Source organism: Zootoca vivipara, chromosome 17 (genome assembly GCF_963506605.1).
Source record: "Zootoca vivipara chromosome 17, rZooViv1.1, whole genome shotgun sequence".
Lineage (NCBI taxonomy): Eukaryota > Metazoa > Chordata > Lepidosauria > Squamata > Lacertidae > Zootoca > Zootoca vivipara.
This window is the reverse complement of record NC_083292.1, coordinates 14,037,874-14,064,232: the sequence shown is the minus strand read 5'-3', so window position 1 is coordinate 14,064,232 and position 26,359 is coordinate 14,037,874. Positions and strand designations below refer to the sequence as shown.

General features: G+C 45.6%; 1 protein-coding gene across 1 annotated transcript in view; it reads right to left on the bottom strand.

Moving 5' to 3' along the window:
* The window catches only part of LOC118076430 (somatomedin-B and thrombospondin type-1 domain-containing protein-like), a 30,824-nt gene extending 4,571 nt beyond the window's left edge, over positions 1-26,253 (bottom strand). Inside the window, exons 1-3 of the mRNA XM_060269405.1 lie at positions 22,220-26,253; positions 9,847-10,032; positions 8,511-8,601 (exon numbers count right to left, since the gene is read on the bottom strand). Coding sequence (XP_060125388.1) covers positions 8,511-8,601; positions 9,847-10,032; positions 22,220-22,451 — 509 coding nt within the window. The 5' untranslated portion in view covers positions 22,452-26,253. The remainder of the gene's footprint in view (positions 1-8,510; positions 8,602-9,846; positions 10,033-22,219) is intronic.
* Between the last annotated feature and the right edge of the window lie 106 nt (positions 26,254-26,359).

Genomic DNA, 26,359 nt, shown 5'->3' with positions numbered 1-26,359 from the left:
GGAGGCAAGGTCGCAGCATTTGGGACTTTTTAGTTTAAAGAAAATGTGAGTAAGAGGTGACATGATAGAAACATATTGTCAGCCTTCAGGAAATCGGCTTCTTCCCCCCATGGCAGAAGATAAGCAGAACAAAGGAAAAGGAGTCTTATTACCAGTTAGAAACTTTCATAATCACAGCAAGAGAACAAAGAACACATCTCCTAGAAATGGCAGTGCTCCCAATTAAGGTTTACCCCCCCTTCCGTCCCTATTAATCTATGTCACTTCTACGTCTTGTAATCTGAGTTTGTACCCTCTGTGCTTTCTGTTCTGCCACTTTCTGAGCTCTCCAGGACTTTGGAGAAGGGGGGTGAATGCTGTCCAGAGATTGTGAATCTGTTAACACTCTCTCTTCCATGGCTTCTTCTCGTAGGTGTTCCCCATCCAGTATTTCCCAGCATCTGCCTTCTGAACTATGCCCCTCTGCAAACCACTGTTCCAAATCTATACTGTCCTCCTGCTCCTGGGAAGATTCAGGATCCAGATCAGGAACAGGGGGAGGAGGAGGCTCCCACCATCCCTCCTCAGCACAGTCCCTGACACATGTAAAATAATGCATGGCATGGAGAGGGAGGGAGGGAGGGAGGGAGGGAGGGAAAGAAGGGAGGGAGAGTCTGTTACTAAGTGATTCCACCAAGAGATGGAGAAGAATCCAAACTTCATCCTCAGCTTGTTGGTTAGGAGAAAGATGAATACACAATTTACACACCAAAGATCAGCGCTAGCATAAAGGAGACAGGATTGGTCAGAGATGTGTTTGTTTTTTCTCTTTGTTTATAATATGGTGGCTGCATCAAGCAGGGATAACCTGCAGGGATGACCAAGGAATGCTACTTAGGCATTTTTCTTGAGATTCATAACCCAAAGCTTCTTATTTGCTTCTGCGACTTCCTGTTTATTCCTGGCTCCCAAACAGCATTCCCGGAGGCAAAACAGACCATCCTGTTCTGTGGTGGTCCAGGCCAGAATAAAGTTATGTGAAGGGAACAGGGGCCTCCTTTAAAAAAAACACAAAAAACTCTTAACAAACTACAGCTCCCATAATTCTTTGGGGGGGGGGAGGCCATGACTGTTTAAAGTAGTATCAGAGGGCTTTAAAAGTATGGTTGAACCAGACCTGGAGAGCCCTTCAAACACAGAATGCTTTCAGATACTGTTCTCTGTGAGGTAGGGCACACAGCCAACTTCACCTCTGCCTTCCCTGCATATCTCCATCGGATTGGGCTGCAAATGTATTAAGTAAATTTCTGTGCCCCCCACCAAATGAGGTGTGTTGGGTGGCTAATGGAGACAGGGCCTTTTTGGTGGTGGCCCCTGTTATGAAATGCCCTCTCAAGATACCGTAGTCCTGGCTCTATGCTATGATTATATCAGCGCTAAGGTTCACTATAACGATAAGTACGCTTTTCCAACAGCACAAGGATTATTCCTTACACAATTGACTATTTTCACACTCTCCTCCCCCTGAATTTGTGCTGGGTTTCCCACCCAGCCTTCTGGCGTAGTTTTGGAGATGGCACAAGACACCTGAGTGGGAGTCTTATTACACTAACACTAATCCTTGCTCTGGCACAACTACTTATTTGAATAACACCCCAGGAGAAGTCCTTTTAAAAAATAAATATTGCTGGCATTTAAAATCGTTCAAGTCTTTTGTAAAGTTTGCCGCTGGTGGGTTTATCTGTTTATTATGATGGTTCGGGTTTTTTGTTTCTTCTTTTTGTTTTTTGTTTTTTTAAATATATTTATACTTTTCAAGTTTATACGTTTCACTAACTTTACAATCATTTTGACGTTTCAAAGGTGTGTCAATCTGCAAAGGAGCAGATTGTGTACATGTGTGTTCTTGTTGGGAGAGCACGTTTTGGAAGAACTTAACTCAAAGGAGCAACAAGGAGAAATGATGGATCCAACCTAAATATTTATGTAAGAGACAACAAAAATAAAGGTGTGACTTAGTTCTGCACACACAAATGGAAAAAAACAACTTGACTTCCTTCCTCTTCTTTCTACGGTTCCTTAAATTTATTTTTAATATCTTCTGCATATCCAAATGAACTTAATTTGCTCCTTTAAAGGTAAAGGGTAAAGGGACCCCTGACCATTAGGTCCAGTGGTGACCGACTCTAAGGTTGCACGCTCATCTCGCATTATTGGCCAAGGGAGCCGGCGTATAGCTTCCAGGTCATGTGGCCAGCATGACAAAGCCGCTTCTGGCAAACCAGAGCAGCACATGGAAACGCCGTTTACCTCCCCCCTATTTATCTACTTGCATTTTGACGTGCTTTCGAACTGCTAGGTTGGCAGGAGCTGGGACCAAGCAACGGGAGCTCACCCCGTCACAGGGATTCGAACCGCCGACCTTCTGATCAGCAAACCCTAAACTCTGTGGTTTAACCACAGCGCCACCTGGGTCCCCTAAATTTGCTCCTTTATTCATCTTTAAATATATACTCTTATGAAACTGCAGGTGATCACATAACCCTGCCAATGATTTTTTTTAATCTGTTTACAATTTATCTGTAAATATTCAATAAACCATTTCTATTCTTTTATTTTTATTTTTTAAAAAAATGTTATCTTGATTTCTTATTCTTCCGGTAAGTTTTGCCATTTCTGCACATTCCGTAATTTTTTGCATCCACGGTATTTAGTTTCTTGAGAGCGCCGTGTACGAAGGAGGCCTATTTTACCAGATGTCACACGACAGCTCCAGCAGCGATGCACGGACATCGCAAAACCCATCTGCTGTATCTCAGCGACACCAAAGCTTCTCCCTCTCGGAGCTGCGGCCTTTGATTGCGTCTCCCTAATTAGGCCAGAATCTCTGGCTGGCACGACACTCTGGTGCAAGAATCCGGCGAGCGGAGACAATCGATGGAACTTCAGAGGGGAAGGCGACATCATCCAGAAATTTCTTGGCCTTGGGCTGCTTTCCTCTCTCTCTGCTCTGGTTCTGTTCCAAGGAAAAGAGAACCAGGAAGAATTGTAGCTCTCCCAAGTAACTATGCAACAGAGGGGCCTCTCCCCTCAGTCCTCCAGGCCAGGATTAGATGCTGCTTGTGTGATTGATCCAGCAAAGACTTCACTATACTCTCCCAACATTTCTCCGAAGAAAAATAGGGACATCCTATTCAATAATAGGGACCCAGGTGGCGCTGTGGTTAAACCACAGAGCCTAGGGCTTTCTGATCAGAAGGTCGGCAGTTCGAATCCCTGTGACGGGGTGAGCTCCCGTTGCTCGGTCCCAGCTCCTGCCAACCTAGCAGTTCGAAAGCACGTCAAAATGCAAGTAGATAAATAGGAACCGCTACAGCGGGAAGGTAAACGGCGTTTCCATGTGCTGCTCTGGTTTGCCAGAAGCGGCTTTGTCATGCTGGCCACATGACCTGGAAGCTATACGCCAGCTCCCTCGGCCAATAATGCGAGATGAGAGCGCAACCCCAGAGTCGGTCACGACTGGACCTAATGGTCAGGGGTCCCTTTACCTTTACCTATTCAATAATAATAATAATAATAATAATAATAATTTATTATTTATACTCCGCCCATCTGGCTGGGTTTCCCCAGCCACTCTGGGCGGCTCCCAGCAGAATATTAAAAACACGATACAGTGGTCCCTTGACTTACGAATTTAATCCGTTCCGAATGCACATTCGTAGGTCGAAAAGTTTGTAAGTCGATAAAAGCGGTTTCCCATAGGAATGCATTGGAAACGGAAAAATTCGTAAGTCGAGTAAACCGCTTCTAAAATTTGTAAGTTGGAAAAAAAGCCATCTAAACCGCAACGGTTTTCCTTTCGGATGTCGAAAAAACGTAAGCGTGCGGCCATTTCCCCCCCCCACTCGTAACTCGAAATTTCGTAAGTCGAGTACTTCGTAAGCCGAGGGACCACTGTAAATCATCAAACCTTAAAAACTTCCCTAAACAAGGTTGCCTTCAGATGTCTTCTAAAAGTCAGATAGTTGTTTATTTCCTTGACATCTGATGGGAGGATGTTCCACAGGGCGGGCTCAACTACCGAGAAGGCCCTCTGCCTGATTATAATTATAATTTTATAATTTATACCCTACCATCTTTTTATTATTATTATTATTATTATTATTATTATTATTATTATTATTATTGGATTAGAAATGGTTGCAAATTTATTGATTATGGATACAGGTGGATTTGGGGCTCAGGCAATGTGTTCCAGCTCCCCCCCCCCACAATTTTAAAATGGTAAGTACCCCAAGTTCCTGCTTTAAAAAACACAACAACCTGGCAATGCCCATCAACTTGGGGGAGTCCAGCTTGGCAAATATCATCGGGTTTCACTGTGCCACAGCAAGCCTTACTTTGCAAAGCAGACTGAGTTGTGTCCAGGCAAATGTGGGCTGTGTTGCGGCACAGAGAGAAAGAGACGCACCATTTATTTTTTGCTACCATCTGACTGGATTGTCCCAACCACTCTGGGTGGCTTCCAACAGATCTAAAAGTAATAATAAAATATTAAACATTGAAAGAAAAACCTTCCATATACAGAGCTGCCTTCAGATGTCTTCTGAAGGTTGTATAGTTACTTATCTCCTTGGCTCAATGAAAAGAGGGACGTCCTAAGGAAAAGCGGGACATTCTGGGATCATATCAGAAACTGGGACAGCTTCTGCAAATTTGCAAAATAGGGACACTCGGAGGGTATGAAAGACTGGTTCACTAGGACAAATGGGGCACTCCCCCACCAATCTGTCTGGATCAGAGGTGCAGTGGTCCAGGGTCTTGTGGGTGGGTGGGTGGGTGTCAAAGACCAGAATCCCAGTACCAACCAATCAGCATGGAAGGGGCGCTTTTTAGCCACTGAGAAGAGGTCTTCTCCCACTTTGTGCTGATTGGACCCAATCAGAGTAAAAGGGGATGAGTCAGCCGCTGAGGATTGGCTCCCAGTGCCATTCTGGAGAAGGTAGTGCGGAACAGCAAGGATGAGTTGTTCTGTATCCTCCAAACGTAAGTGTCGAGGAAAACGGAAAACACAAGGTGCTTTACTTTCAAAAGAATTATGTGCAAGCCTTGTTACGTACAATGGAACTTCAAGGAAGACACAACTTCCTTCTTTTCTTCTTCTTCTTCTTAATTTCATTTCTATACCACTTTATATTTTTAAGGGGTGTGTGTGGAGAATCTCAAAGTGGTTTACACCACAAATGCGTAAGTGCACACATTTTTGCAAAACCGTTTCCCTCGATGCAATGCACTTTTGTACGTTGTTTTCACATATACCCAGGTACTGTATATGCATTTTGGTACAACTTACTAGGCTGGAGAACCGAATTGCAAAAATCAGAGAAATGATAATATTGAAGGGCAGCTTACCTATCATTTTTAGAAAGTGTGGATTAGGTAGGTGAACTGATTCTAATCCCTTTTCCATTCCTAACTAGGGAGGGGGGCACAATTTGATTGATCTAGAAGAGTCAAATGCTTTCTTTCTCACAGCCTCCCCGCCCCCCAGCTTTCCTGGCTTCCTTCTTTTTAGCTGATCCTGAACTAAAAGGACCTCTATTTGAGGTTCAAGGCATGCAGGGAATTATTTCTCCTTCCCCCCCCCCCTGCCCCACCTCACTAGCAAAGCCGGCCAGCTATGCTGAACATGTGGCCTAGCACATGATGCAAACTGGAGCCAAACAATGAACTCTGGGGCTGGCTGCTTAGTTAACTAGGCTACCCTAAGCCCCCCGGGAACCCCTCCCCGCAGAAACGAGACCTGGCTATGTTCCATGTTATGCACGGGAGACAGCGAAGAAGAATACGCGACCCAGCCACCCCACACTTTTTCTTCTTTCCTTGCTTTTACTCGGAAAGGCCTCTCCCAAATAATATTCTGCTAATGATCCTGCTTGAAATTCCATCCTCGCATTTACTAAAGCCGGTCACTGAACGAGGGGAGGGGGAGGGGGAGAAGGGGAGGAGAGCAACACACAGGAGATCTCAAGATGAAAGGAGGAGAGGCGTTCACAAGAATGCAAGAGCTTAAACGCCTCAGGACCGCAATACCTCAAGGACCGCTTCTTCCCATATGAATCTACCCAGCCCCTGAGATCCTTTGTGTGCCTCCTCCTTGAGAGGTCCGGAGGGTGGCAACACGATAACAGGGCCTTCTCTGCAGTGGCTCCCCACCTGTGGAATGCTCTCCCCAGGGAAGTACGCCCGGCGCCTTCATTATACACCTTTAGGCGCCAGGCAAAAACGTTCCTTTTTAACCAGGCCTTTGGTTGACCTGATTGACATCCTATACCCTTTTAAAATGTGGCTCTGGGGGGGGGGCTGTTAATGGGTTGTTTTTATTTTGATTTTATATACTGTGATATTTTCTGTGAACCACCCTGAGACCTCCGGGTATAGGGTGGTGTCAGGGCCGGATTTAGGTTTGATGAGGCCCTAAGCTACCGAAGGTAATGGGACCCTTTATATCTCCAGCTGTCCTTTGTCAACAACAAATTGTCGCTGTTTTTTTGTGTTGAATATATACTATATGGTAATTTATGGACCTAATAGGTATCTAAAGCCCATTTGCACATGTTTCCATGCATCCAGTCCATGCAGAATGTAGGCACCCTATATATAGAAATGAGCAAACCAGTGATATTTTAGGGAGCAGCTAGCAGGCGGGGCCCATTACTTATACATCATAGGAGCCTACACAACACAAAACACTGTTGCTGTATTTAGGTTTTATTTTTTATCTTATATTTTGGAAATGTACATCCAGTTTTATTTCCTTTAAATTTTTTTGGGAGTCCCCAAGAGAGTGGGGCCCTAAGCTATAGCTTGTTTAGCTTATACGTAAATCTGGCACTGGGTGGTATATAAATTCAATCATTCAATCAATCAATCAATCAATGGAGAGCCTGCTGGATCAGGCCAGTGGCCATCTAATCCAGAATCCTGTTCTCGCAGCGGCCAACCTGCAAACAGGACTCGAGCACAAGAGCGCTCTCTCCACCTGTGGTTTCCAGCAACTGGGATTCAGAAGCATTAAGCCCTCCAAATGTGGAGGCAGAGGATGGTCACCATGGCTAGCAGCCACTGATAGCCCTCTCTCCTCCTTGAATTTGTCGAATCCTCTTCCCAAGCCATCCAAGTTGGTGGCTATCTCACCCTCCGGCAGGAGCAACTTCCAGAGTTTAAACTATGCTCTGCGAGAAGGACTTTCACTTCGCTTTTAATCTGAGTGCCTCCCCTTTATGCATTGCGATAACACAAGGCGATTTGCAAGCTGAAGAAACAACAAAGACTGCACACCTTGCAACAATCTGATCCAGTACAAAAATCTGAGCTTTAAACAGCTTATATCAAATAAGTTAATATTAGAAGGCAATAGTACACAATAAAAGTAAATATCAGCAAATAATAATTGAACGGGAATTTGCGCTTAACAATTACAACAAATAATTTCCAATCTATGGTCAATAAAAATACCAGCAAGTCTTTTATCTGTCCCTGAATCTTCTAACATTCAGCTTCTTTGGGGGTCTCTGAGTTATGAGAGAGAGAGGGAGGGAAACTTATCTCTATCCACCTTCTTCATCCCATGCCTAATTTTGTAAACTTCTAGCATGTTGCCTTTTACTTGCTTTTCCTCTAAGCTAAAAAGCTCCAAACGCAACAAAATTTCATTGTAGGGGAGCCGCTCCATTCCCTTGATCGATTAAGTTCAATGTAGACCAACTCGTGTTCTGAGTGCCCTTCTCTATCTGCCATAGCTGCCAAGTACCCCGTTTCCCCCGGGAAACCCCTGTTTTTTCGTACCATATCCCGGCAGTCCCCCTTATTGGTTCCTCTCCTGTTATTCTCCCTTATTCTGCTCCTGCCGGTGGCCTTTTTTTTTTTTTGCTGCTTTGCCCATCTATGGGCACCGAAAATGGCCGGCGCTAGCGCCAGAAGTCGCATCTACGCATGTCCAGAAGTGCATAGACGCAACTTCCGGCACTGACACCGGCCATTTTTGGTGCCCATAGATGGGCAAAGCGACACTGGAAGTTGCGTCTACGCACTTCCGGACATGCGTAGACGCGACTTCTGTTGCCGGCGCCTGCCATTTTCGGTGCTCATAGATGGGCAAAGCGATACTGGAAGTTGCGTCTACGCAACTTCCGGTGTCACGCGGCTGCCAATCCCGGATTTTGCAGTCCAGGACTTGGCAGGTATGCTATCTGCTAAGGAACCAAAACAGCTTGCCAATTTGTCCATGGCAACGGATGAGACTCTGTTGGTCTAACGAGAGAAAAGGATACAACATTTTGGGTGGTATAACAGTCATTCCCTCTACCCAGGGGACTTTGGGAATTGTAGCTCTGGGAAGGGGATAAAGGGTCCTCTTAAACCCTCCTCTTTTTTTAGCATGCATAAGTGTCAGTCCTCTGCAGAACACAATGTACCGCGTTTTGCCAGGAGGCTAACGCAGCTTGGTTTCTTGGCCAAGCCATGCCTACCTTGGCAGCTTCTCCCTCGTTAACATGTGAGGTCTTCTCCAGGGGTCCTTAAAATCCCTTTTAAAAGAATCGGGCAGGATCTTAGCCACCTCTGTCAAACCAGCCATGGAAAGAAAAGGAGACATCATCTGATTAAAGGCACTCATCATGTCAGGCTAGCACAGAGAATTTAAGAGGAAATAACAAACTGAAAATTAATCGAAGGGGCACAATGTTGGCAGCATAGCTAGGGCAAAGTTATTTCTTATTCTCATGAGGAGCACCATAAATTTACATACAGGGACCTTTCAGTACTTCAAAACCTGCAAATTAACCAGCATTTACTTTATTCAAAATCAATCCATTCACATTTGAGCAGGTCAAATTATAACCATTCGTTGAAAATTGTTTGTAATTACAACCATCTTCGAATCTCAAAGCATGCTCCATTCGTGACTTAATGGCACCGCTTTGATGCTATAAAACGTAGCGCTATGTAAATCTTCCCAAGAATTGTTCACAGCAAATGGATTTGGGGAAGGAGAGCAGGGCAGTGTAGACACAAATGTCATCAGTGCATTTCTCACCCAAAGTTACTTAACAGGCCAGGTGATTAAACGACTGCACATTCTTGGTTAGTTTTCACAAATGCTGCTTAGAACAAACCACAGTTCCCTGGGTTTGGACATACTGTGAAACCATGGCTTGTTCCAAAGTCAGCTTGGGAGATTTTGCTCTCGCTCACAGAAGAGGAGGAGACGGGACGAGGAGCGGGCTAACCCAAGGCTCATGCAGGCAGGGAAATTTTGCTGCCTGAAATGAATAACAGGGTGACAGTGATTACTCCTTGCATGTACAGATAATGAGTCTGGCAACAGGATCTTAAGACTGTTGCACAACAATCTTCTGTTTTCCCTTGCACCACCTTGAGCTCCTTGGAGATAAAGGAGGAATATAACTTCCATAAATGAATAATAGGTAAATAATCGCTATATATAAAATTGATTTTATACAGTGGTACCTCAGTTTTTGAACGTAATCCGTTCCGGAAGACCATTCTACTTCCAAAACGTTCGAAAACCGAGGCTCAAAGGGCGGCCTGCAAATTTAATTGAGAAAAATGAGAAACACTCAGCGGAAGCCGTTCGACTTCTGAGGCGCGTTCAAAAACGGAAGCCTTTACTTCCAGGTATTTCAGCATTCGAAAACAGAAACGTTCGACTTCCCAGACATTCAAAATCCGAGGTACCACTGTCTATGCAATTGTTTTAATTGCATTTAGATAAGCACCTGTTGTATATTACATGTGTTTTCATTATATTGTAAATGCATCTCGTCACTGCTGTCAGGATTGTACCTTTTGCTGAATCGCAGGCCGAGCTCTCCCCAAGGCACCCCCGCCTCTGCTTTAGGTCTGGGCAGGGGGTTCCTCCGTTCCGAGGTGGCACGGTGACCTGGCGAGTCCGGTCTTTGCTGCCCGTACCGCAAAGAGCATTGCATTCGCTCCAGGGACCCCAAGGACCGACCACACAGTCCACAGCTGCTAGAGATGAGGGAAGAAGGGGGTGGAATACGATAAACCGGGGGGGGGGGGAGACGGTAAGGACAGTTGCAGCCAAGGGAGATCCCAAAGTAAGAAGGGGGGGGGGAATAGGAGAAGGTTTGATAAAGAGCAGAATGAATCAGGGTAGGAGCAGTATGGGGATGGGATGGGAGAGAAAGATGGGAAACAGATCAGTAGATTCACCAAAGTTGGCACAGAACATTTCTCAGCTGTAACTAGAGGCAGGCAAATCTATTTCCATTTCTCAGTTCCTCATTTTACCAGACTTCTATTCAGTTCTCTATCTGTCCTCAGCAATAATAATAATAATAATAATAATAATAATAATAATAATAATAATCTTACTCAAACTTCCTCAACATTTTAGTGCAACTTTATCCTAACACATTTTTGCAAACGGTTTCCTCTAATTGTTGTTGTTGTTTAGTCGTTTAGTCGTGTCCGACTCTTCGTGACCCCATGGACCATAGCACTCCAGGCACTCCTGTCTTCCACTGCCTCCCGCAGTTTGGTCAAACTCATGTTCGTAGCTTCGAGAACACTGTCCAACCATCTCGTCCTCTGTCGTCCCCTTCTCCTTTCCCAACATCAGGGTCTTTTCCAAGGATTCTTCTCTTCTCATGAGGTGGCCAAAGTATTGGAGCCTCAGCTTCACGATCTGTCCTTCCAGGGAGCACTCAGGGCTGATTTCCTTAAGAATGGATAGGTTTGATCTTCTTGCAGTCCATGGGACGCTCAAGAGTCTCCTCCAGCACCATAATTCAAAAGCATCAATTCTTCGGCGATCAGCCTTCTTTATGGACCAGCTCTCACTTCCATACATCACTACTGGGAAAACCATAGCTTTAACTATACGGACCTTTGTCGGCAAGGTGATGTCTCTGCTTTTTAAGATGCTGTCTAGGTTTGTCATTGCTTTTCTCCCAAGAAGCAGGCGTCTTTTAATTTCGTGACTGCTGTCACCATCTGCAGTGATCAAGGAGCCCAAGAAGGTAAAATCTCTCACTGCCTCCATTTCTTCCCCTTCTATTTGCCAGGAGGTGATGGGAACAGTGGCCATGATCTTGGTTTTTTGATGTTGAGCTTCAGACCATATTTTGCGCTCTCCTCTTTCACCCTCATTAAAAGGTTCTTTAATTAAAAGGTTCTTTTCCTCTAATACCCAATGGTTTTTATTTACAGTCGTACCTTGGATCCCGAACGCCTTGCGAGTCAAATGTTTTGGCTCCCGAACGCCACAAACCCGGAAGTGAGTGTTCCGGTTTCCGAACGTTCTTTGGAACCCAAATGTCTGGTGTGGGTTCCGCGGCTTCCGATTGGCTGCAGGAGCTTCCTGCCGCCATTCGGAAAGCCGCGCCTTGGTTTCCAAACGTTCTGGAAGGCGAACGGACTTCCGGAATGGATTCCGTCCGACTTACGAGGTACCACTGTATTTATTTGGTATGGTGCAGTCATGGACATAAGCACGGACATTTCCCTTGTACATATGCATTGTTGTACATTGTGTTTGGTTAGAAAACTGCAGCTTGAAAGTCAGACATGTGTGACTTTCCAAGGGCAATTCAAAGGATAGTGGCATACTGGTTCGAGAAATGCGAATCAGGAAGCGTTAAAGTGCAACCAACGTTGAATTTCGCCTAGATCTCTAGCTTAGCTGTCAACCCTCCCTTTTTTGTGGGAAACTCCCTTATTCCAAACCACAGCTGCCAGCCTTCCCTTTTTTGCTGGAAATTCCCTTATTCCAGCGCTGTTTCCCGCTGCTATCCTGGATTGTTAGATATACCGTAGACTGTCCCCGGGACAGGTGAGGCTGCTGCTGATCCCTTATTTTCAAAATCCGAAAGTTGACAGCTATGATCTCTAGCTGTGACGAAGCCACAGAAAGCCCCACCTTTCCTTTCCTCCCTCCCACCCCCTGCTCAGCTCATCATTTCTGACTCGAATGGGCATCGCTCAAAGAGACAACTCTTGGAATCCTGAGGATTTTGCCGAGGCCAAACAGACCCGGGTATCCCCGTCGAGCAATAAGCCCCCTGTCTCCACTGGCAAAACATGTTAGCTTGCCCTTCCTTCTGACTCACTGCATCCAGTTGTCTTCTTGAGGCCTCATCCCGTGGCTGTCTAGCCTGCTTGCTTCAAAATCCCACGCCCCGCAGGGGAGGGTACCGTTGGCAGCCCAGCCCCCATAACCAATCCTCCGATACGCTCACAATCTCTTCCACCCCTTTCCCTCTCAAAAAACATTCCATCGGGCAAAATGGAGATCTCATCTGAAAGCAAAGAGACTTTCAGGACACTTCACAATCCAGGACAGACTGTCCTGTGTTTGATCCCTGTCATCCAAGAGGCTGACAAGAATGGAGCTGGATGCAGAGAGATTCAGAGATGCAAGACACATCTTTGCAAAAGATCCCACCCTTGCTTGTATTTTTGACTGGTTTACCATGGACAGTTGTGACTTCTTGGTCCCTCTATCACTTCCTTCGCTTTGTACCACCCTCTCGTCTCTCTTTTTGCCTCTGAGAGAGATGCCTCCTTAAAATTTTAGTAGTGCGAGTTTGCTAAAATTGTCCTCTTTCGGGGTTGAAAGCGGGATGACGCTGCTTTAAATGTAGAGTGCAGATGGGGGGGGACGACTTCTAAAACTGGCACTCAGCCTGCAACCTTACATATATATTAAGTTCCTTGTTTATTTAGAAAAAAAATGGTGATCCGTGTGTATGTGTGGTATCAATCACTTAGTGCAGGGGTCCCCAAACTAAGGCCCGGGGGCCGGATGCAGCCCAGTCGCCTTCTAAATCCGGCCCGCGGATGGCCCAGGAATCAGCATGTTTTTACATGAGTAGAATGTGTCCTTTTATTTAAAATGCATCTCTGGGTTATTTGTGGGGCATAGGAATTCGTTCATATTTTTTTTCAAAATATAGTCCAGCCCCCCACAAGGTCTGAGGGACAGTAGACCGGCCCCCTGCTGAAAAAGTTTGCTGACCCCTGACTTAGTATTTCTTCCTCCTTCCCCTCTTCTCCTCCGAATGCCGTCATCTGAGTTGATATTTTATCTGTTTTCACGCCCAATCTAAACATAAAACACTACCCCCAAATTATGCTACTTCCTAATCCCTCGTTCGTGAGAAATTCCAGATGTGCTGACATCTGCTTCTCCTTTGCCAGGCTGAGAATAGGTTGTCTATCCATCGCACGGGGCCCCCCATTGTCCTGAATTAAGCAGAGAGGGGCCAGTTAATTGTCAAAGATTGCCATGTTGGGTCAGTTCAAAGGATACAAGGCCGTGGTTCTTAGGGGCTGAGGGGGATTAAGCTGCCCTCAGCCCCCTCATCAACCTTTGAGGCCACTGACACTAGAACGGTCCCTTCCTGAAGGCCATGTAATGAGATCTACTTTTATTTATTTCTTTTTTAAGCACTTGAAGACTCCACACCAAGGGAATGTGGTGGTTACGGAATCAGATAAGGATTTGTTCGAGACACAAGGGCTCGTAGATGGGAAAGATGCCTTTGAAGGAGAACCACCGCAAAGGATTAGATCGTGATGACAGGGGTGAAGTGGTGAGAATGTCCTACTATATGACCTGGGAGACACGGGTTCAAATCCTCACTGAGCCATGAAGCTCACGAGGTGACTTTGCGCCAGTCACTGTCTCTCAGCCCAACCTACCTCGTAGGGTTGCTGTGTGAGGATTAGATGGGGACGAGGAGAGCCATTTATGACGCCTTGAGTTCCTCAGAGGAACTGTGGGGTTTAAACGTAAGGATAAATAAATTAAGCAAACTAAGGAGAGTTGGGCAGGGCAAAAGCAAAGAAGTGCGCATTTGTCCGTTTGGGTTTCTCGGTTCTTCCATCTTAAGTTGCATTACTCCACATTTCTGCATCAGTTTGCGGATTTCTTGTTTAAGAAGCTGTCACAAAAAGTTGTCAACATCTTAGAGGACACTTATCCAATCTTTTGAATGCAGCTTTAGAATGCATTCAGTAGTGCATGCAGAAGGTCCCGGGTTCGAGTCCTGTCATTTCCAGGTAGGGAAATGAAACCCACCTGAAATCCCAGTCACTGCCAGTCAGTGTAGTCAGTACTGAGCTAGATGGACCTATAATTTCCTATGTCCTAAATTATCCTAACCCAAGCTATTCTACCTCAATGAAATGCATTTTTGGCATGCTATTTTCACACACACACACACACACACACACGTATTTATTTTATTTAGTTATTGAATTTATATACCGCCCTATACCTCTGTGTGTGTGTGTGTGTGTGTGTGTGTGTGTGTTCAGGATGGTTCACACACAAGACCACAACATATAAAATCAAACCCAATAACACCCCCCAAAAATGCCACATTCGAAAAGCATGTTGGATGCCTGGTTTAAAAGGAATGTTTCTGCCTGGCACCTAAAGGTGTGTAATGAAGCTCAAATGTCATATTTGAACTGGAGAACCGACACCCCCAAATTTGGAGAAGTGCAAATTCCAAAGGAATTATTTTGCATTATTTTGGTTTGTATCTTTTTTCCAGGAAGCGCAAACCGAACTAAATCCCCCCCCAATCCCTGCGCCTGGACGCCTTCTTGATGCCCTCAACTTAATGGCATTAGTAACTAACCACAGAGAAACTGAAATGGACAGGTTTTCCCATCCCTAGTTAACAACAGAAACTTTCCCATGGCGAAGCCTCGAAACACGAAGGGTACCCATTCTTTTCCCCTCCCAACCATAGCTGCCAAGTTTTCCATTTTCTCGCGAGGAAGCCTATTCAGCATAAGGGAAAATCCCTTTTAAAAAGGGATAACTTGGCAGCTATGCTCCCAACCTCCAGACGATTCCGCCCTTCTCTTTTTCTCCCACAGCTCTGTTCAGTCATTCATTCATGTGTGGTTCATCTGCCATCAGCACTTATTTGCTCTGGCCAGAGAGAGACCCACAACTTCTCCCAAGAGTTTCACACGTGGGTTTTCCTTTGCCGAGAAACAATCTGCAACGCCCTGTTCTCTGCATCCGATTCCATTTAGCTGAATGATTTGGGGTGGGGGAAGACTCTATGTTCCAAACAGAATGCCACCCTGTTTTGCAAAAAAGAAATAAGCGTTTACAACGTAAAACGTCTTTGCTGGCTTCCTAGTTTCCAGGAGATTAAACAATACTCACCTTACCCTATCAACTGCGGAGCTCAGCTTGGAAGCCTGCCAAAAATATTTTGTTTAGGGGGGGTAACTGAGGACACAATTTCATAGTCTGATTCCTATAGTTCACAGATGGAAACAGGGATGCATTTGGAACACTGAAGCTGAGGCGCCAATACTTTGGCCACCTCATGAGAAGAGAAGACTCCCTGGAAAAGACCCTGATGTTGGGAAAGATTGAAGGCACAAGGAGAAGGGGACGACAGAGAACGAGATGGTTGGACGGTGTTCTCGAAGCTACGAACATGAGTTTGACCAAACTGCGGGAGGCAGTGGAAGACAGGAGTGCCTGGCGTGCTCTGGTCCATGGGGTCACGAAGAGTCGGACACGACTAAACAACTAAACAACAACAACCCAATTCACATTTCTCGAATTATTTTTATTATCATCATCATCATCATTACCACCCTTCATCCGAAGATCACAAGGCAGTTTACAATGTAAAAACGCAAACATACATACCGTAATAGCAAACAAAAACAATGCCCCCCCTACAGTATTACATGATTTCAGACTCCAGTTCTTCCCTTCCATTTCAAATACAGCGGTACCTCGGGTTACAGACACTTCAGGTTACAGACTCCACTAACCCAGAAATAGTACCTCGGGTTAAGAACTTTGCTTCAGGATGAGAACAGAAATCGTGTGGCGGCGGCGCGGCAGCAGTGGGAGGCCACATTAGCTAAAGTGGCACCTCAGGTTAAGAACAATTTCAGATTAAGAACAGACCTCCAGAACGAATTAAGTTCTTAACCTGAGGTACCACTGTATGCAGACGGAAACACAGCTGTCCACTGAAATTCACCCTTCTCTGAATTTTGCAGTGCAGTTCTCCAACCAAATAAAATGCCTATGTTCAGGGGGAAATGTGCCTTAAAATGCATATATTGGTTAAAATTACATACAAATGCATGGTATTATGGGAAATTGCTCATAAACGCTTTAGGAAAAACTTCATACAGATACGTAAATATTAGAGCAAGTCGCACTAAAATGTTGATGAACATTTATGAGGACTTAAAAAAAAACATTCACAGACTGATGCTGAATTTAAGATTGGAAGAATGAGAAACTGAAATTGAAAGATCTGTCAATTCCTTATTATTGTCCGCTCCTGAAACTGCCCAAATCTTCGATCCAATCAGAGTTCTTTCTTTCCCGTTTCATTTCCTCCTTATTTCCCTTGAGGGGGTTATTATTATCTAAGTGTGTCCTTAACTACAACTAATCCAGAATGCGGCAGCTAGACTAGTGACTGGGAGCGGCCGCCGAGACCACATAACACCGGTCCTGAAAGACCTACATTGGCTCCCAGTACGTTTCCGAGCACAATTCAAAGTGTTGGTGCTGACCTTTAAAGCCCTAAATGGCCTCGGCCCAGAATACCTGAAGGAGCGTCTCCACCCCCATCGTTCTGCCCGGACACTGAGGTCCAGCGCCAAGGGCCTTCTGGCAGTTCCCTCACTGCAAGAAGCCAATTTACAGGGAACCAGGCAGAGGGCCTTCTCGGTAGTGGCACCCGCCCTGTGGAACGCCCTCCCACCAGATGTCAAGGAAATAAACAACTACCTGACTTTTAGAAGACATCTGAAGGCAGCCCTGTTTCGGGACATTTTTAATGTTTGATGTTTCATCGTGTTTTTGATGTTCTGTTGGGAGCTGCTCAGTGTGGCTGGGGAAACCCAGCCAGATGGGCAAGTTATAAATATTATTATTATTATTATTATTATTATTATTATTATTATTACAGTGGTACCTCGGTTTACAAACACAATTAGTTCCGGAAGTCTGTACTTAACCTGAAGCATACTTAACCTGAAGCGAACTTTCCCATTGAAAGTAATGGAAAGTGGATTAATCCGTTCCAGACGGGTCCACGGAGTACTTAAACTGAAAGTACTCAAACCGAGGCGTACTTAAACCGAGGTATGACTCTATCTCACTAGGGGGAGGATACTAGGGGTCCCATCAAACTGTCTTTTGCCTGGGGTCCCTGGGTCATCGGTAAGAGGACAGGGAAGCAGCGGTCATCTCAGTCGCTCTCACTCTGCGTTTGTCCATGCTCTCGGGAGTGAATCTGTTTCTAAACCAACAAGGTGCTGCTAGCGTGGTTTCTAGCTTCCTGACTCTTTTATTCACTGGCAGAGACCATTGCTCAGTAATCGAGCTGAGTTGTGACTGGACTAATCTCCCTGGAGATCAGGGGTGGTTTACGGATGCCGTTCCCTCTCCTCCCCCAAATCCCTCATTCCAACCGTGCTGTGTGAACATCAACAGCAGACAAATTTCTTTGCAACAGACACTCTCCGAAAGGCAGGGGCGGCGAATAGGAGCCAACTCCCAGGAGCTAAGGTCCCTTCGGGCCCCTAATAAATATCTGAGGGGGGTCGTGCTTGAAGCTTTATGTTATTGTTGTTCTGGTTGCTATCATTATCATTGTCATTACTACTACCCTAATTAAAGGGTCTAAACCACTGAGCCTCTTGGGCTCGCCGATCAGAAGGTTGGCGGTTCGAATCACCGCGACGGAGTGAGCTCCTGTTGCTTTGTCCCAGCTCCTGCCCACCTAGCAGTTCAAAAGCACACCAGTGCAAGTAGATAAATAGGTACCACTGTGGCAGGAAGGTAAACGGCGTATCTGTGTACTCCGGTTTCCGTCACGGTGTCCCATTGTGCCAGAAGCAGTTTAGTTGAAAGAAATGGAAAGTGGATTAATCCGTTCCAGACGGTCCATCCATGGAGTACTCAACCTGAAGCGTACTTAACCCGAAATATGAGTGTAATTGGTTCTGGAACTCTGTACTTAACCTGAAGTGAACTTTCCCATTGAAAGTTGATTAATCCGTTCCAGATGGGTCCATGGGGTACTTAAACTGAAAGTACTCAAACCGAAGCGTACTTAAACCGAGGTATGACTGTATTATTATTATTATTATTATTATTATTATTATTATTATTATTATTATTATTCCATGAATTTATCTAAGCCTCTTTTAAAGCCATCCAAGTTGGTGACCATTGTTATCTCTCCATAGTTTAACACTGTGATATGTTTCTAAATGATTTTTTTTAAGCAGGCCATTGTGTTGTTAGCAATGTGCCCCCATGTTGTCTGCTATCATTGCTTTAGGCAAATTGTTGCTGTTGTTGTTGTGAAAATTTGTCTAACATCCTATACCTGCAGATCTCACAGCAGTTCACAACATAAAATCACAAAATGCCTAATAAAAACAAAAACAAGAACGGGAGCAAAAAAGACTTTTTATGTATGTGACGACAGCAGCCCGGATGCTATTAGCCCAGAGATGGAAAGAAGTCCTTACCAGATAAGAATGGCAAATCAAATTGTTGGACTATGCCAAAATGGCAAAGTTGACCAGACAGCTCAGGAACCAAGAAGACCAGAACTTTAACAAAGAATTTTTGGGGGGGGGGGATTATAATTTATCTTGAAGTCTACTGTAAGCAGATGAAAACATTAGCAGGATTACAATAACACTTGTAATGTAGCAAGTACTATGGGGACATTGGAGTGATATGAAAGATCTACATTGGCTCTCAGTACGTTTCCGAGCACAGTTCAAAGTGTTGGTGCTGACCTTTAAAGCCCTAAATGGCCTCGGTCCAGTATACCTGAAGGAGCGTCTCCACCCCCATCGTTCTGCCCGGACACTGAGGTCCAGTACCGAGGGCCTTCTGACAGTTCCCTCGTTGCGAGAAGCCAAGTTGCAGGGTACCAGGCAGAGGGCCTTCTCGGTGGTGGCGCCTGCCCTGTGGAACGCCCTCCCATCAGATGTCAAAGAGAAAAACAGCTACCAGATTTTTAGAAGACATCTGAAGGCAGCCCTGTTTAGGGAGGCTTTTAATGTTTAATTGTTTTATTTCATTTTTCTGTTGTAAGCCGCCCAGAGTGGCTGGGGAAACCCAGCCAGATGGGCGGGGTATAAATAATAAATTATTATTATTATTATTATTATTATTATTATTATTATTATTATATAAAATATAGATTATGGGAAAAGATGCAGTAGAAAAGGTTCAATAGTGGGACCAGTCTTTTCTTTCCTTAAAAAAATGCTTAGGGGGGTACTCTCATTTTGCTAGTCCTATTGAAATACTGCCCCTCAATGAGGCCAAACTTGGATTCACAAAATGTTTAGGGGTATGCGTACCCCTGCGTACCCCCCCCAAGGAAAAAAGCACTATATAGGATCAATAGAGGGGGTATGGGAAGTCCAGGGATTCGGAGGAATCTGTAACTGTGGAAGTGTATGGAGTATTGTTATAAATTTTATACTTGTAAAACCAAATAAAGAACATTTCAAAAACAAAAAGCAAAAAGCAAGAACCCAACAATCCACCTCTCCTCAACCCATTTTAAAAGGATGTCGCTGCAAATTTTGTAGGGCACCTCCACACATGCACACACAATCAGATCCTCTTTCTGCCGCATGTCGCAAGGCTGTGTGCGCTCAAAACTGGCCTCGCTGCCTTTCTGTTGACAGTAAACCTGGACTCTCCGCATCAATGTGGGAAGCCATGTGTGAGAACAGAGATGCCAGTCCTATTCAGGACCATTCACAAGCTTGGCCAGAGGCTTCCGATTGGCCAGGGAAGGGGGCTGGTAAATGGGAGGGAGAGGATTTGGGTTTTAGGGCGAGTCGATCGCTGGGCTGAGAACGGTGCGCTACAAACAGATTGCATCTGTTCCACAGTTCTGTGCTGAAAGCTTTGGAGCACTGAATCCAACGAAGATATACTTAGAGAGAAGACTTTAGTGAAATTTATAGACTTCAGTTAAGCCCTGTTTGTCAATTTCAGTGGGTCTACTGTGCAACTTAGGCCCCACCCACAGTACACATTTGAAGCTAGATCATATCGCTTTAAACAACCGTGGCTTCCCCCCAACCCCAAGGATTTTGGGAACTGTAGTTTCTTAAAAATGCTGACTTGCTCGCAAATTTATCGACACCTGCACGAATTATTGTAGCTAGGAAGTGGAAGGGGCAAGCAGAGTATAAAATGGAAGAATGGTATAAAGGGGTGTGGGATATACAGGAGAAAAGATCTTGAGGAGATATGGAGGGTGTTTGTAGAATTTGTACTGTGAAAATGTAAAGGGGTCCAACCATCGCCAGAGATGTTGAAATTTTGGGAGGTTGGGTAGCATAGCTGCCAAGTTATCCCTTTTTTTTAAGGGATTTCCCCTTATGCTGAATAGGCTTCCTCGCGAGAAAAAGGAAAACTTGGCAGCTATGTTGGGTAGTTACAATGGAATGGTCTCGGTGGTGGGGTGCACATTTTTATTCTTATTTATTTATGATTATTACTTTGTCAAAATAAAATAAAAAAAATTAAAACAAACAAAACAAAACAAACAAAAAATGCTGAGTGTAGTTAGGAGACCACCCCCCTATTCCCCTCACAGAGCTGCAATTCCCGGAGTAGTTCAACCATCAGTCCCTCCCCCCGGGGAACTTTGGGAATTGTAGTTCTGTGAGGAGAATAGCAGTTTCTGAACAGCCCTTAACAAAGGATAGCTCCCCAGATCCTTTGAGGGAAGCCACAACTGTTTGAAATGGTATGATATTGCTCTGAATGTGTTAAGTGTAGGTACCGGTAGGGCCTTAACTAACATGTTTTGTCCCAGCAGGGGTGGTTTTAATCTTCTCTTAGGTCTTTGGCAACTTAAACGATCCATGGCCTTTTAATTTTTTGGAGGGGGGTATTGTTTTTGTTACTATGGTATGTATTTTTGTGTTTTTATAATGTAAACCAATCTGTGAGCCTCAGATGAAGGCAAAGAAATAATAACAATAACAAGATGATGATGATGATGATGATGATGATGATGATGATGATGATGATGTCTATGGTCAGCAGAGAATTCCAAATGTGATAGAGTTAGCTGACTTGGTTTTGAAGTAAATGAAATCATCTGTGTTACTGTCTATAAAGGGACATCTCCACAGCCCATTGAGTTCAGATTCTAAAATTATCTAAGTGCTCCCAGCTGTGAGTCATCCAGTAGATACCTTGATCCCAAGCTGTGAAGAGCTTTAAAAATATCATTTGTTTGCTTGTTTGTTTATGAAATGAGGCCCCCTCCTTTAATACTACAACCCAGCAAGGTAGGCTAGGCTGAGATGCAGCGACTGTCCTCCAAGGTGAGCTTCATGGCCAAGTGGGGATTCGAACCCTGGTCTCCCAAGGTCCTAGTCCTGGCGCTGTGACCACTACACCACATGGCTACACGGGAACCAGGCAGGGGTGGATGAATATGTCAAATTTGTTTTCTGTTTCTCATAAATTAAGTCCCCCCCAACTCCATATCAGCACCTTAGTGAGAATTCATCCCAATAAACCCATTTTTTTTACAAGCTAGTTCCCACAACAAAATGCATTTTTATACATCTGTTTCCGCTAAGAGATGCAGCTCCAGGCGCAGTCGGAGTGGCTCCTCTTTGCTTGAAATAGTGTTCTGCACACTCCGATCCTCACACAGATATTTTGTATAAAGTATATTTACATTGTAAAATTAGCCAAAGCAAATTCCAAGTACTTGGGCGAATAAATTTCTATTCTATTCTATTCTATTCTATTCTATTCTATTCTATTCTATTCTATTCAACACACACTTTCCTCTAGCATACATGTTTCTGGATATGTTGTTTGGTTGGGGAACCGCACTACAAAATTCAAGCAAATGCGAATTCGGACAGATAGCTGTCATTTCTTTCAGGCTGCGTTTCAGGAGTGCGAATTTGGACGCTTCGTATTAAAATGTGTCCTGAACTGAATGCCTCCCCCATCTCTAGCATGGGGACATGTTGGAGATTCCCCCTTCTGGAATCTGTTCTGCCTGAGAAGCACCCACAGCTTCCTGAAGGTTGAAGCGTACATTGCACAACCAAGAGACATCCCTCTGCAGCCATCATCCCTTCTCACCCAGAAGTGCCAACTCACCCGAGATCTGGCAGACGGAGTGATAATCTTCACAGCAATCCCCGGTTTTCTCGCAGTAGGTATCACAGTAACACGGCGTTCTCCTCGGAGAGAAATCGGAGCAATCGTTATTCCGGCCCGGGCAGCATTTGTGGGCCTCTCGGTCGCCGCATCCACCCTCGGCGAGGCCGTGCACCAGAAACCACACGCAGAAGGCTAGCTGGTATCCCACACCGGTTCCCGGTTCCCTCATGACTGCAGCTTTGGCTTGCCTCCCCTACAAAACCGGCTGCTAGGAATCACCGAGTGTGGATGACCTTTCGTCACCACAAGTCACACTGGACGGCCTTCAACAGCTCTCCAGAGGTTTTGCCCAGTTTCTCTCTCTCTTTCACACTCTCTCCCTCTCCAAAGCCAGGCCCTCCAGAGAGGGAATGGGCTCCCCAGGCAAAGGATTAAAGTGGCATTATGTCCCACAACGGAAGCGACTGGGTGGAAGCCTCGAACTTCAACATCTACCCGGCCGGCGGCGTGCGAGAGGAAGGAAAGACGCCTCTTATTTAAGAGATGCGGCGGTGTTGGCAAGCGGTGCTCAGTGACTGAGCATTGGCATGTGGGTCGCTGGAGAGATTTTTGCTGCTTGAAGAGAAGCCTCTTTGCCTTTCCCCCTTTCATGGGCGGGTGGCAGCAAAAGCTGTCACCGCTCAACTGGGCTTCAAACCGGTGATGGCCTTTTATACAAGAAACAACATCAGATGGGTGTTGTTCCCCAATGCACACAAGGGGATTGGCTGGACATCCCCCCCCCTTCAAAAAAGTTATTCCCCTCCTTTCAGTTCCATGTGCAAAAGTTTCTCCTGGGTCTTAAAGCCAGATTCTCTAAGAATCTGGAAATATTATTTTTTTTAAAAAGGCAAAAGACCCTCATGGTGATTTATATATGCATATTCCAGACAACCTGCTTATTGACGCTTCTTCTTTGCAGGGCGATTAGATGACATTGGGCAAATCAGCATTCTTTCCAATTTGTTTGCAGGGAGGTTAGATGCTGTTATGTTATTATCGTCTCGATTTTAATGTAAGTGGGGTTTTTGCTTGTTTGCTTTGTGTGTTTTTTGGAAGTCACTGTGAGTTGCCGTGGCAAGAAAAAAGCGACTACAGTGGAACCTTGGTTTACGACTACCTCCGTTTACGAACGCTTTGGCAAGCGAATGCCGCGGACCCGGAAGTGTTTACATCCGGGTTCCGTGGCATCGGATGCGCAGAAGCGATCTGTGCAGCTCGCACATGCGCAGAAGCGCTCTATCAGCGCTTCGTGCACGCACAGAATCGTGCCATCGGTGAGCGAACGCCTCGGCAAGCGAACGCCTCCATGGAACGGATTGTGGTTGCAAACCGAGGTACCACTGTAGTAAATTGAAATAATAATTACGCTGCAACAAAGCTAGCATTATCCCATCCTTTTCAGTTCCCCGTCACCATATCACAAAAGTCTAATCTTAACGCGACTTTCATTCCCTGGGAATTTATTGAATGGTAGCGCCTCCTCTCTCTCTCTCTCTCTCTCTCTCTCTCTCTGTGTGTGTGTGTGTTTAAAAAAGTGTGCACTCTCTAGAATGGGTGGATCTATCTATCTGTTTTGGTCTCATTCACATATTTATGCGACCCCTGAGCAAGACATCTGAAGGCAGGCCTGTTTCAGAACGTTTTTGTTGTTTGATGTTTGATCGTGATTTTCACTCTGTTGGGAGCCGCCCAGAATGGGTTGGGAGATGGGTGGCATACAAACAACAACATTTAAAGCATTATACTACCACTCTAAACTGTCATGGCTTCCCACAAAGAATTCTGGGACCTGTGGTTTAGCGAAGGTGCTGAGAGTTGTTAGGAGACCCCCTACTCCCCAACAGAGCTACTATATGCAGAGTGGCTTAATAATTGATCCTTCTCCCCAGGGAACTCTGGGAATTGTAGCTCTGGGACTAGAAGGAGGTCTCTTAACAACTCTCAGCACCCTCAATAAACCACAGCTCCCAGATTTATTTGGAGGAAGCCATGACTTTTTAAGCGGTATGGTGTGAATGTGGCTGAGCTGTCCCTATTGAGTGTTTCAGTGGCTGGGAACATAAGAGGCTTCCGCTTCCTTCTTCTTTAGCGTGCACGTCTTGGTGTCCTCTCCTTGCTCGCTAAACCCTTTGCGAGATCGACTGTGGGTGACTGACTGACCTTGCCCCCTGGAACAAATTTAGGCCTAGACTGATTCTATGGGCTTGGTTGGACTGTGCAGCCCTGCCCTCAATGGTGAGCATTTTGGTGAGAGGCTCTTTGGACCATAGCTGCCAAGTTCCGGATTGAAAAATCCGGGACCAGCAGCGGTGCGGCACGGGAAGTCACTTCTACGCGACTTCCGGACATGCGTAGAAGCGACTTCCAGCACCTCTCTGCCCATTTCCAACATGGAAATGGGTAGAGCGGCACTGGAAGTCACTTCTACACACTTCCGGACATGCGTTGAAGCGACTTCGGGCGCCACGGCCATTTTGGAAATGGGCAGAGCAGCACCAGAAACATGGCTGCCGGCAGGAGCTGCTTTCCGGGGGATTTACAGGAGATAAATCCATTCGGGAGACCAGCGGGAAACGGTAAGAAAATACGGGGGTTTCCCGGGCAAAACGGGGTACTTGGCAGCTATGCTTTGGACTGAAGATACAGAGGTACCTTGGTTCCTGAATGGCTTAGTTTTCGAACAAATCGGCTCCCGAACGCCACAAAGTGTAAGTGTTCCGGTTTGCTAACGTTTTTTAGAAGCTGAACATGTGTTTCGGCTGTCTGCATTTGTTTCCGGGGTCAATCAGCCAATTGGCTTTCGAATGTTTTGGAATTCGAACGGAGTTCCAGAACGGATCGAGTTCGAGAACCAAGGTACCACTGTACTCTCTGGAGCACAACACATTCCCACATCTCCCAGAAGCAAACAAAAGTCAAGAGCGCTCTTAAGAGCTGCCAAGAAACAGTAGTTAGGAGTGCTCTTGCACCCGTGTCCCACTTGTTGGCTTCTTCGAGGCACCTGGTTGGTCAAAGGCAAGAACAGGATGCTGGTGTTGAAGGGCCTTTGGTCTGATCGCCAGCAAAGTTCTTCTGATCTTAATCATGATGTGTGTTAGGGCCGGGCAATATATCATCCAAAACCGGTTTCAAGTCCATCTCATCATATTGGTTTCATAATTTTTGGCCTGGCAATGTATTGAAGATCATGGTGTTTGTGTGTGTGCATGTGTGTGCACGCACTATGCAAAAACCACAATGTGGGGAAAACCGTGAAGCCAGCCAATGCCTCTACATAGGTAAAGGGACCCCTGACCATTAGGTCCAGTCGCGGACGACTCTGGGGTTGAGGCGCTCATCTCGCTTTACTAGCCGAGGGAGCCGCCGTACAGCTTCCGGGTCATGTGGCCAGCATGACTAAGCCGCTTCTGGCGAACCAGAGCAGCGCACGGAAATGCCGTTTACCTTCCCACCGGAGCGGTACCTATTTATCTACTTGCACTTTGATGTGCTTTTGAACTGCTAGGTTGGCAGGAGCTGGGACCGAGCAACGGGAGCTCACCCCGTTGCGGGGATTCGAACTGCCAACTTTCTGATCGGCAAGCCCTAGGCTCTGTGGTTTAACCCACAGCACCACCCGCGTCCCAACATAGCTCCATCCTCTACATAGCTCCATCCTTATTTCAGACACTGCAATATGTCAGTAAGTATATCACAATGTTGAGCAGGTGATGAATCACAGATGCTTAGCTGGTGACACATTACAAGAGTTGAAAACCAGCTCCATCCTTATTTCAGACATCATGATATCTCATGATGTTTAGCTGGAGATATATCACAGATGTTGAAATCCAGATTATCGCCCAGCCTCAGTAGTCACAGTGGCTGGTCGGAGACAGTAGTAATGCTTCTGAATAACAGAAGGAAGAGTGTTCTTGTGCTTGCGGGTTTCCCATGGGCATCTGGGCCACTGTGATATTGGACTAGAAGGGCCATTGGCCTGATCCTGCAGCCTCTTATGTTTGCGTGCATGTGCAAGCATTGAGGAACAGGTGGCATAGAAAGGGGGGCAAGGCAGAGAAAGGGGCAGGTGCAGTGCTTTCCAAGTGAAACACA